General features: G+C 45.6%; 2 protein-coding genes across 4 annotated transcripts in view; one reads left to right on the top strand and one right to left on the bottom strand.

The window, feature by feature from the left end:
- CDH13 (cadherin 13) overlaps window positions 1–12,841 on the top strand; it is a 983,248-nt gene that overhangs the window by 905,246 nt on the left and 65,161 nt on the right. The gene's annotated exons all lie outside the window — the stretch shown is intronic.
- On the bottom strand, window positions 5,474–6,796 carry LOC129075157 (actin-like protein 7A). Its single transcript, XM_054579131.1, has one exon. It carries the CDS (start codon window positions 6,794–6,796, stop codon window positions 5,474–5,476), a length of 1,323 nt encoding a protein of 440 aa, XP_054435106.1.

Genomic DNA, 12,841 nt, shown 5'->3' with positions numbered 1-12,841 from the left:
AGTGTTGCCAAGCTTTTTTTTTAAATCCTCAACTGAGGATGTTTATTGATTTTAGAGAGAGAGAGAGGAAAGGAGAAAGGAGAGAGAAGTGTAGGGGGTAGAGAGTGAGAAACATCAATTGGTTGCCTCTTGTACACACTCCAGCTGAGGATAAAACCCACAAGCTAGGTACATGCCCTGACCAGGGATCGAACCTGCAACCTTTTGATGCATAGGACAATGCTCCAAATCAACTAATCCACCCAGCCAGGGTGTTGCCACACTTACTGTAGGATTTTAGAAAAATCTCAAACTGAAAAGATGTGCTTTCTCAATGGATACAAAGGGAGCAGCTCTCTACTTCATTCCATCAGAGACTCAGTCTTATGGCCAGGAGCTGCCCCAAGGGGCTGCACTGAAAGGGACAGGCTCTTGGTCTCATGCAGCCTTTCAAGGGGAAATAGTCTAATCTAACTGCCAGTCCAGTGCAAGGCCTCCTGAGTGCAGATCTCCAGTCATTCATTTTCCACGTGTATAACCTTGGGGAGACATTTAATTTTTCTGTGCCTCAGTTTCCTCACTTTTTAAGGGGGAAAATAATCCCTAGGCTATAGAGTCACTATGAAGGACAAACTGGGTGAGGTCAGTAAAGTGCCTGGAGCACAGTGTCTAGCACATAGTAGGCATTTAATTTAACTGATTATCCCTCTTAGCAAAGAGTATAATGTGTTGCCATTCTCTAAAGGCAGTTCCTTGAGAATGAAAGGAGTATTTTTCTAAAGTCTGGTTTTCATGTGTTATGGACTAACCATCAAAGAAGTCGATGGAAACACCCAGTAGCGATGTTAGTGGAAGGTAGTCATTGCTCCCAAGAGTGTTGATGGGCTCCTAGCTTTGCTTCCAGAGAACCCTGCTGGTGGTCCACAAGGCAGCCCAGGATATCTCACTGCTGAAATCTCATGAGGACAGTCTCTTCGCACTCCTGGGAAAATTGGAGGGAATAGGTAGATGTCCCTAAATATTGTCATCTGCTGTTTGCTTGCCTGCAAGCAAGTCCTCAGAGATGACAAAGCAAATGGATACATGATGAATCATCATTAAAGATAAGATTTATTTATTTTTTTTTGCTATTTCTTTTTTTTTTAATTAATTTATTTACTTTTTAAATACATTTGTCTCTGCCTTCCCCCCACCTCTTTCCCTTGCCCCCTCCCACCTTCCCTCCCTCAGCTCTTCCCCTTTGGTTTTGTCCATGAGTCCTTGCTATATGTTCCTTGACTTTCCCCTTCCCTTCCCTTTCCCTGCCCCCCCCTTTTTATAAGATAAGATAAATCTTTATCTTATAAAAAGATAAGATTTAAATAGCTGATTTTTGAAGGTCTGTGGCTTGGCTTTTTGGTGGACAAGTAGGTTTGACTTTGCAATATTTCTGGAGTGTACATGAAACATAGACATATTTTCTGCTAGTAAAACCGTTTCTGGTTTGGGCTTTGGGATTAAATTTATCGATATTTCTGGATGCTCTGCAAAGCATGTGATGCCACGCAAATAACACCATGACTTGCAGAATTGTCACCCAAACAAGTTTAGGATCTGGTTGAATGTGTAAGGTGAGATGAAGTGAAAAAATTACCTATGAGCATAAGAGGACTTTACACTTCAGAACCTCTAATTATTTCTAGTACAAAATCTGTCTGGATCCATGGCTACAGGCAACAGAAAACATCAGCTCTATTAAGTGGAATAAAATAAGAATTTACTAGATTGATATTGGGGATCAAAGAATGGGCAGGAGGCCAGAGGATACAGGGAGAAAAATGAGTGGGTAACAAATAAAACTGAAGAGGGGAGACAGCAGGGACTACTACAGAGGGAAGAGCCTGGTTCTCACGCCCCACTTCCCATGCCATGAACAGGAACTCCACTCACCCCGCCCCCGTCACTCACTGAAAGAGCATCCGATGTGCTGGAGCTAAGTTGCCTGACCCATATCCACGCCTGCTGCATCCAGGCAAGAACGGGAGTGGGTTGTTAGCTCCCCTCACCAAAACTGCCCAAAACAGGTTTGTCCGAAAGGCCGATGCCAACTCTGGGGCAAACTTTCAGGCCACAGCTGTCCGCATGGTGCTCTGTGAGGCTGGGTGCTTGTGATGTGAGGGACAAAAATGTGCATGTTCAGAATGCTACTGCAAGACCGCACTGAGCGCATGTCTACCTCAGAACACACAAGCACAGGTGGCGTGGGCAGAGCCTGGGTCAGTCTTCAAGACACCAACCGTAGAGGCTGACTCCGAGCAGGAGGAGCGGCCTGTGGAGAAGGCTGGCGAGGTTCTGGGCCGGGTAGACTCAGAGCGGACGACGCTGCAGGGGGAGGGGAGAGGGCGCTGGGGCTCCCATGAGGTGAATGAGGCTCCTCGGGCGCACCCTTTAAGGGAGTGCCAGAGTCTCAGCCCTCACAATGGAGTACCTTTTAATGCAGGGTTTTTTTAATAAAAATGAGCACACAAATTCATTATAAACAAAATATCAAAAATTTTAAGTAAATTGGGATTATGTTACTGATTTTTCCTGTTGCATCCAGCTCTGAGATGACTCAGCACAACACTGTGAAAGTGTCCTTTCCACTTCAGGCCCGTTCCTCCTGCAGAGTGAGGGGGTGGGACAGAAACCTGCTGTGACTCTGTGGCTCGGGGGCAGGGAGGAAGGTTAAGGTCCTCTGTGCTAGACTGGGGTGGGGGCTGCATCCTGGTGGGCCACGCGGGGTCGATGCCCTTTCTGCAAGAGTTAGAAACAGTGGGTGAACAATAACCCCCCTCCCCCATGGAAGTCCGTAGTGGAGCTCAAAAGAAAAGGAAGAAAAACCTATGGATTAATAGACTGTAAAATAATTATGTTTAAAATGATTATGGGAAAAGAATAGGAACCATGAATGAAAAAATAGAGAAAGGGAAATGTGAAAATAACTAACTATACTATCTAGAAATCTGATCGCACCTTAGCTCATTATGACCCTGGGCTCCCAAAAAGGGATGTGGTCACCTCTGTCCTATAGACAAGGAACCGAGGTATCACAAGGCACTGAGGGTTGAATAGCTTTGTGACTAGAAGGATTGGAATTCAAATTCATGTATATTTATGCCAAATAATTTTTGTAATCCTCAGCCAAAGATATGTTGACTGGTTCTAGAGAGGGAAAGAGAAACTTTGTGTGAGAAACATTGAGCAGTTGCCTCCCATACACACCTTGACCAGGGATGAAACCCACAGCCTTTGGGTGCACAGGACAGTGCTCCAACCAACTTAGCCATGCGGCCAGCTATATGCCAAACAATTCCTTAACAAGGAAACTCTTCTTCCTTTTAATTTTCTAAGAGAAGCAATTATGACTTTTTCCTAAATCTGTACCCAGACCTTGGCCATGTACCTCAAATGGTTAGAGCTTCATCCTGACACGCAATGGTTGTGGGTTCAATCCCTGTTCAGGGCACATATAAGAATCAACTAATGAATCCATAAATAAGTGAAACAAATTGATATCTCTCTCTTTCTCTCCCCCGCTCTCCACACCACCCTCCACCCCATCTTTCTCTCCCACTCACTCCTCTCTCACTAAAATCAATAAATATGAATAAATAAGTAAACAGACAATTTTTAGTAATTTAAGGTAACTGCAAGTTTGGGAAGTAAAATTGGCTATGCCTACGCCAGCTTGCTGGCCCATAAACCTCTGTGCTCCACTAGCAGCACTGGATAAGCACCGGGGAGCCTTTGGTTATCCTACTTTGTCAGTCATGTTGATTAGTAACTGGATAAGCGTGAACATCTTAGAAGCTAGATAACCATCAATATCTAAGATGCTATAGACGAGCCAGAACTTATGCTGTGCATAAGTTTGGCAACAAAAAATACCTGTTCTAGATTCCTACGTTCTCTCTGCTCCATAAACCTAGCCCTAGCCCTAGCCCTAACCCTAATCCTAACCCCCACTCCCATTATGACAACCAAAAATATCTTCAAACATTGCCAATGTACCCTGGGGGTCCAAATTTCACCCATTTGAGAACCACTAGACTAAAATGACTTCCAAATACTTGTTAAAAATATTCATTTTTGGGGGAGGATTTTTTTTATGCAAGGGTGATGTGTAAGGATCAGGTGAGGAAATTCATAAAAGTGCTTTGAAAAAAACTACACAGTTGTTTAGCCTTATATTGGTATTTTTCATTTTAAAATACGGTATAAATGTTTAGGCCTAGGATGGCCTGGAGATTCCCATCCTCCATAGCCGCCTCCCATGCTTCCCCTTCATGAAGACCCTCCCCTTTGGGGGGTTCATGACTTGGGTTCATAGACCCTTAATGGATCTGAAGGTAGTATTTTTTGTACGATTGTTTTCCTGTGTAATCCTATGTATTTTATTTTATGAATTTTAAAATAGTATTTGTAGGAGGGTACATAGGCTTCATCACCCTGCCAAAGAGGTTAAGAATGAACCAAACTTCAATCCTCCCACCAGTGAATGTTCACAGCGTGTTATCATTTGAGTGGTTTGAGCAGAAACTGAGATGAACGGTATATACCCCTTTCTCATGTTATTGTCCCCAACTCCTAGCTGATCTCTGATACTCCAAGGTAAGGCTGAGTCATCCTTGCCAAACTGCAGGAACTCCAGCTGCCTTTCTGTGGCCGCCTCTGCTTTCCTACTCCAGCCGCCGGTGCCAGCCGGCCTGCTTACTCACCAGGCCTGGATCCAGGGTCTGCCATATACATAGGTCTTCTAGCGCCGTCTACGTAAACCTGAAGGCTATGAAGGTAGTTCTGTAGGGCTTCTCCCTAGGGACGGTAGAGATGCCACCACTCTGCTGTGAGGGCTTGAATGTGTGTGCCTTTGCATGGCAGGGGTCAGAGGTGTTCAGGAGACTCTGGACCACAGGAAGACTTTGGGGCTCCTGTGTAAGAGATAGAAGCCTACAGGATAATGCTAACAACTCTTGTCATCACCTCCTGGAGCCAGACACTGGTATTCAGGTGCTCCGTGGGAGATTGAACCATGACAGCACACTTCCTATTGGTGTTCATTAAAAGGGGTCTTCTTACACATCACTACAGCATATAATCTATCATCATACTCCCCTTCCAAGCAGATTTTAACAATACAATAGTTCCTCAAGTGAGAAATACACAAAATAAGAGACAGCATAATTTTAGAGTGAGTTTCCCCTGAGAATGTTTAGGCAGTTAACATGTGATGCATGTCTTTTTCTTCTGTCGTCCACCCCCTACCTCCGCTTTAGTGTTGGCAAAGGTATATTTTAAGGCAGAGCTGCTTGTATGTTCTCATTAAGTCAGGAAGTAGAGGAACACACCGTGGAGGAGAACAGATTGTTTAATACTGCCCGAGTGAACGTGCCTGCTCAGCTCCCTGTGTGCAGGGAGGGTGCTCACCCAGCAGAGCAGGCACAGGGCAGCCACAGCACCCACACTTCACCAGAGTTCAGAAGCACCTTCTGTAGAGGAAGAAAGGCCCATGTTCCTCGTACTCAAAGCGGTGGACCCACAGTGGTTGAAAGCCCCGCAGCGATGCCAGGATGGAGCCGCCTGTCCACACTGCAGTGTCTCTTTCAGGCAACACAATTACCTGGGGGTTGTCGTTGGGACACAAGCTGCTCAGCTCCTTCTGCAAACGGTTAGGGAAACCGCTGAGCATAGTGCTCCCCCCACAGAGCAGGATGTTCCCCATGATGTCCCGTTTGAGGGCGACATCACACTTGTTGAGGCAGGACACCGTCTGGGTGTGGAGGCCCAGCTGCATGGACCTGATCAGAGACGGCTTGAAGAACATCTCTGAACAGAGGAACCTCTCCTGGCCCAGGTTTATCTCCTGCCCATCTGGCAGAGTGTACTGGACCGTATGCACAGAAGCTGGGGCTTTCTTCTCTTCAATGGGGTCCAGGGCCACAAAGCAGCATGTCTTCTTGATGTCCTCCACGATGCCCATCTGGTTCTTGGTGAAGTGTTTTCCCGAATCGTTCATCAAGCCCATCAAGTAGGCTGTCAGGTCAGAGCCCGCGTAGTCCAGCCGTCCCGTGATGCTAGGCAAAGGATAACCTTCGTAGATGGGGACCACGTAGGACACACCATGGCCGACCTCCACGACCAGGCCGGAGGTCCTGCCATAGGAGTACATGGACAGGCGGGACTGGTAGGCGATGTGCATTGCAGGCGTGCGGAAGGTCTCAAACAGCATCTCAGCGTACCTCTCTCTGTTGGTGTGCGGGCTCAGGGGTGGGTCCGAAACTAAGACCGCATGTTCCTCTGGGGCGATCTTCATCTCTTGGTGGAAGAGATACTCCCAGATCGCCTGCACTGAATCCCAGTCCACGATGATGCCGTGCCGCAGAGGATTGAATAGCTTAAGGCGAACCTCTGGATTGACAAGCTCCTGCCCCACGTATGTCTCTTTGCGATTGTCCCCTGTTTTGGCGGTCTCCATGTAGGGCTTGCCCACTGTTGACGAGATGTTGTGGCTGGGCTTTGGCAGCCCAGAAAAGCCACATTTACAGTAGCCAGTGCCAAGGTCCACGACCACTGCCTTTGTCACCTTTACCTTGGGCTTCTCCTTGACATCTGTGGCCTTAGTGGGTTCTTTTCGTTCCGAACAGGTATGATGGACCCACACTGCACGCTTCGCTGGGCCATCCTTCAGGGAGGCGGTCTGGAGGGCCTGTGTGTTCATGGGGGCCTGTTCATCCTTCTTCTTGTTAGTCCCATCCCCTGTGACCGCTGCCTGCGGGACCCCTGTGCTGTCAAGAGCCATCTTGCTCTCAGGAAGTTCCTCGATCCCACTGGCTTCAAGGCCTGAAAGGCTTAAACCAGAGGGCAACTTGAGAATTTCCCCAGCAATGACATCACTGATTATGACATGATCCAGTGACCCGAGGCTTTCTAGGTTCTGGAAAACTTTGTCCCACGGTAGGGCTGATGTAGGTAGTATTTTTGAGATGATTTACCATTTTTCTAAATTGTAATAAACCTGACTCATCCAATCAAAAAAATAAAATAAAACAAAAATAAAAATCTGCACCCAGCAGAGCTTCCATAAAGTTTCTTTAAAATTCCATTCCAGGCAGGACCTTGCTTTCATCAGGTGAGCAGACAGTCCATGTCCAGAGGGTCAGTTTCATCTCTGTTCTACATTCACTTGAATTCTTTGTGTCTGGGGCTGCTTTTGAAATCTGTAAAGACGGGAGGACCGGGGGGTACAGTAGTGCAAGAAGGACATGAGAAGACGCTTGTGGAGCCCAACTAATGTCCATCTGAGCGTCCTTCACTGGACGCCCACAAACGAGCTGTTCCCCTAGCAGCTGCCAAAGGGCATCTGTGGGCGGGTGATTACTGTTTGCTATTTTACTCTGAATGTCTGAAAATTAACCATCTCTAGCTCAAAAAGTAAATATTTTGCAAATACTAAAAACATACATTGTCTAGCTACTGAAAAAACACATCAGCTAGTCTTAGCAGGTCCATCTCCAATACGCATTTCTTACAATTCCACAGCACAGACTCGATCTAAGCCACATTGTCATTCACCCAGGTGACAGTCATTGCCCCAACTGCTTGCCTCCTTGTAATGCACTCGGCATGCAGCATCCCCCTAGTTGGCTCTCCCTCCGACCTTTCTCCTCTCTGTCTCCTTCTGGCTGCCTCCACTCGCACCATGCGGCCTTCCTCAAGTGTCTTCCCCCTCAGGAACTGTACAGAAATCATTCTCTCTGCTTTGAGCCACAGTTGATCCTCATTATTCACTCATTCTGTATTTGGAAATTCACCTACATGCTAAAATTGATTTGTAACCCAAAATACTTATGGTACTTTCACGGTCATTTGCCGACAAGTGCAGAACAGCAAAAAGACCCAAGTCGCCCGACACGCACATTTCCAACTGAGGTCAAAAGAGACCACGCTCCGCTTTCTTATCTCAGCTCTGATACTGTAAACAAGTGTGCTTTTTGTGGTTGATTTGATGCCACATTTTTCACATTAAAGATATGTTTAAACAGAAACACACAGAAAACAAAACAAAGTTGTCTAGTGATTGATGGTCATGTATTGATTGGTTCACCGGTTGATGAGGCTCGCAGGAAGCTAACCCTAAATTCCACCTAGGAGCAGCAGTTCATATTAGCTTCTGGACATCGGAGGTGACTTTGTAACTATGTAACCGTAACAGGGAGGGACCGCACGTGCCTGCCTGCCTGTCACTGCCTGTCTCCCATCCTGGGCCTAGAAGCCTCTTGAGAGCAGGGACCACATTGGTTTTGAACAGCACCTGGCACATAGTAGATACTTGATACATTTTTAATTAATGAATAAATTGCAAAGAAATAATTTTCAAAGCCAATTTTTAACCAGGCTTTAGCCTATAGTGAATCATTAGAGGTTAATATTTAATACCGCTTTACAAAATCTGGACAGATTTTCACTGGAGTCTGTGAATGAATGCTAATTAAATACCTTTATTTAATTATCACTTGACTCTCTTCTTTGGTTTGAGACCCCCTTGGGACTTGAGAGGATGACAGAAGGTGCTCCTCTGTCTCCACTCTCTGCCAGCGTCCCTGGCCAGGTCCCTCAGCCCTGCTGAATCTCCGGGAGGCCACCTTGGCAGAGACGGTGTCACCCAGGTGCTCAGAGAACTGCTGCCTTAGAAATCTGATGAGGAGCCATGGGCATCTATATGACCCTTCCTCCTGGGGAGAGGGAGGCTGCTCAGAGGTCCATTCTGCTTCTCACTGAACCACAAAGCCAGTGCGAGGAAGACTTTCACTCCTCACTGAGCCCATTAGCTTGGAACACTGAGAGCTGGATTTCATAGCAAGCAGGGTCAGTAATTCCTAAGCTTATTGCTTCAGTCATAGTTTCTTGCTCCATCTGGTCTTCTATTAGAGCAGAAGTCAGCAAACTTTTTCCTTGAAGGATCAGATCATAAGTAATGTAGGCTTTGGAGGCCACACAGCCTGTCTTAACTACTGAACGCTGCTATTGTTGAAAGGCGTCACATCAGTAGATAAGTATAATTGTGTTCCAGTAAAACTTCATACTAGCAGGCAAAGGGCCAGATTTGGCCTGTGGGCCATAGTTTCCAACCCCTGCAGTACAACCTTTCCCCTATGACGGTATCTTACTTGTCTGTGTCCTATTCTGCACTCTGAGCTCTTTGGGAAAGGCCTGAGTTACATTCACTGTTTTCATCTTGACATCTGGTACAATGCCCGCCCCATAGCAAGCCATCAGCCAGCATCTGCTAAATGCATAACTTGCCCCCAAAACACAGGTGTTGTGAAACAAGCCAGCGGGATGAAAGGTGATCTGAGCCCCACCCGATGACAGCCCATCCATCATCACACCTCCTGTTGTCAGTACTCAATATAGCAGCAGTTGTTTTTCTGACAACAAATCAAAATAATATTTCTATACACATTCAATAAAAAGCCACTGAGTGTGGGGACAGCATCCAGATGTCATCTGGGATCTGCCTGCCCTTGAGACCTAAATAAACTTGTGATAAATCCTGATTTCATGTCCTGTAGGAAACGAAAGCCTTCCCCAAGATGTATGCAAATGCCAGAGGGTCAGAGGAGGTCCTGCATTTCTCAGGGTCACTTCTGGTTCCAAGTATCCACTTCTGACAAGTTAGTTCCGTTTCTTTAGTGTCTCACTATCCTGTCCATGCCAGCCTGTTACATTCCACAGTGCCCTTTTCCTCAGTTCCCCTTTGGTACACACACAGGCACACTCACCATCATCATCAGCATCTGATGCACATGCACATGGTCCACTTAATTGAGGATGTTGGAGGAGAATGCAGTTACATCACATCAAATTACTACAATCTGAGCCCATCGTAGCCCTTAACTGCAAACTCTTCGCACTGCTCTATCCCTCTGTATTTTTCCCAAGACACATTATACCCCAAAAGTTCCCCAACGTCAACACACATGGTGATTCCTCTTCTCTAATTTCCCCCACTGCAGCCCCTTCTCTTTTGTAACAGCTTTATAGAAACATGGTTGACGTACAATAAGCTGCACAAATTTAAAGAGTATAATTTGATAAGTTCTGACATAATGTTCATCCCCACAAAACTGTCATCCTTATCAAGCTACTGTACATACCTAATGCCCCCAAGAATGCACCTTTGTCGCCTTCCCTCCTGCCCCTGTCTCCTGTACCCCATTCCCAGGCAACCACTGATCTGCTTCCTATCACTACTCATTAGTGTACATTCCCTAGAGTTCCATATAAATTGAATGTCCTATAGTATGTACTCTTTTTCTGTCTGGCTTCCTTCACTCACCATAGATGGAGTTCATTCATGTTGTCACTATTCTCTCTTGAGAGCAAAAAACCAAAAACCTTCTACAGGAAAAGGTAATTCTCTCCAGTTCCTGCCCTGAGTGAGCTTCAGACTCACCTCTTAACAGATGGAAACATGGCAAAAGGCCAAAAGGGCCCCCGTCTCTTTAGAAGACCCTTTGGCTTTAAATAGCATGTTTCCTCCCCATACATATCCTTTTCTTCTTTAGTTTACTCAACAATTGTTGAATAAGCACCTACTGTGTGCCAGGTGCTATTATTGGGGACATAGAGGGAATCAGACAAACAAGGCCTTCTTCTTGGGAAATGGTTAGAGAATAAGAAAATGATGGTTCCAATCCATCATTTTAATAGGTGTTATAAGGAAAATGGAAAATTCCTTGGGTTGTCTACCAACTACAGTGGTTACTTGTAGGGAGTGAAGTGAGAGTTGGGGGCTGGGATAAGTATTCATCTGTTTCTTTTGTTTACAGGCTTTGAGAATGTAATGTCATAGTTCCCTTTTTTTAGTTATTTGAATGCTTTTTAATGAAGAATATATGCTTATTATAGAAAAATTAACAGAGAAAATTAAAAATCACCTTTAATCCTACCACTCAGATGTGACCACCATTATATTTCATTTGGTTAATTCCCCAGTCCAGAGGCAGGGGAACACATTTTGCTTTGTTTTTGTGTAATTAAACAGGCCATGTGAACTGCTATCAGCTTCCTGGGGAGCTGAGTTGTGTTTATTTTTTTAAGAGCTACTAATTTTTGATTAACAAGGATGAATGTAACATTTAAGAGGAATTTAATTATACCCTCTTCCCCTTCTCAACAAAACAACATTATTCCCCACGAAGGGTAGAGTCAAGACTCTGAGGATGTATGGCTCTGAGCTGAGGAATTATAGGGGACATTTTTCATGTCACTGCCTAGACAGTCATGCAAGCGATCTAACAGTGAGGTATCTCAGCTGCAGGTTACATCCCCAGCTGAAGCTGGGCTGGGTAATAACTCACTTTGTCATTACTTAATTCTGTGATAGCTGCAGTTACTGAGCCAGAATAGAGAGCCTCAGTCACTAAAAAGATGAGGCACTCTGTGTCACAATGTCTAGGAACAGACAGGCAAGGGGCAGCTCATGGGGCTGATGGGTGGCTGCATAAAGAAGTCTGATAATGGGTGCAGGGCTTCTGATTCATTTATTTTCTAAATGACTTTGCATGTTTCATTCATCAGCTTGTTCAGTCAACACCTATCTAGGATGTACATCCTGTGTGCCAGTCATAGAGGCCACATCCAAGTACAGACCAAGCCCCATGAGAAGCTGTTCTCCCACAAAGTTGGCAAAGAGGGCATTGAGGGTACATGTGTCTAGGACATCCAAGCCCTTGCCTGGATTTGCCAACATCTAATGGTTTTCTGTCACATTCTCCAATGCCTGTATGCTAGGGCATGTGCCCTGAGTGCCATCCTTGTTCACCCTGGCCTCCCACCCAGTACCCTGTAGATCTCTGCACAGCACGGCTCCCACTTCAGCACCACGGTCAGTGCCCACAAACCACTCAGTACCTTTCAGTACAGGATGCTAAGTATTTTGCATTCTGTGCCTTTGCTCTTGTTGCTTCCCCTGACCTCTCCCTCCAAAGTGACCACCACACGACTACACCCCACTCATTTATTGGCAGTACCAAGTAGTATGGAAGCATGGTAAATCTGATATCTAGCCCTGCACTGAAAATTGTGGGACTTCAGGCAAGATACTTAACTTCTCCTGGCCCCATTCTCTCCAGATGTAAAAAGAGATAATACCTAGAGTCATTGGGATGATTAAACAGGCTAATCTGGCAAAGCTCTCAGCACAGCCTCTGGAATGTAATAAGAGCCCAATATGCATTAGCTAATCCATCTAGAATCATTCCAGACATAGCCTTATCCTCAAAGCCTTATTTTATCACTCACCCCCAACCCCCGCAGGGGCTACCCTTCTTTGCATGACTTAGGATACCTTTCATCTCACATATATAAACACACACTCAATTATTTTGTAATTGTCAGTGAAAGTCCTAGCTAGGATAAGTAATATTTGCTGCTATAATAGATAACTCCCCAATCTCAATAGCTTAACAAAGAAATGTATTTCTCCTTCATGCTACTGTGAAGTTGCTGATGGCAGGGCAGGGGTATGGGGTAGATGCCTCTGCTCCACAATGATAATCCAAGGACCTAGGCTCCTTGGCTCCTTCTGTTTTATGAGACTACCTCTTCGGTGTGTGACCTCCAGGGTTGCTTTGGAAGAAAAAGACAGAAAGGGAGGAGGTTCTTATAGGGGTCTTGTGGTCAAATCCAGAAGTGATATTATCATGCCCACTTAATTTTCCTTGACTAGAATCAAGGCCCCAAACTAGCTGCAAGGGAAGCTGAGAAATGCAGCCTGCCTGTATATCCAGGTGGAAATCAAAATTGTCTCTGCCACAGGAATGCTTCTCATTTCCCCCAC

This window comes from Pteronotus mesoamericanus, unplaced genomic scaffold (genome assembly GCF_021234165.1).
Source record: "Pteronotus mesoamericanus isolate MK-2021 breed Mesoamerican mustached bat unplaced genomic scaffold, CSHL_Meso_final contig_52, whole genome shotgun sequence".
In the NCBI taxonomy this organism is placed as follows: Eukaryota; Metazoa; Chordata; class Mammalia; order Chiroptera; family Mormoopidae; genus Pteronotus; species Pteronotus mesoamericanus.
The sequence above is the reverse complement of the archived record's forward strand: the minus strand, read 5'-3'. Positions and strand labels throughout refer to the sequence as shown.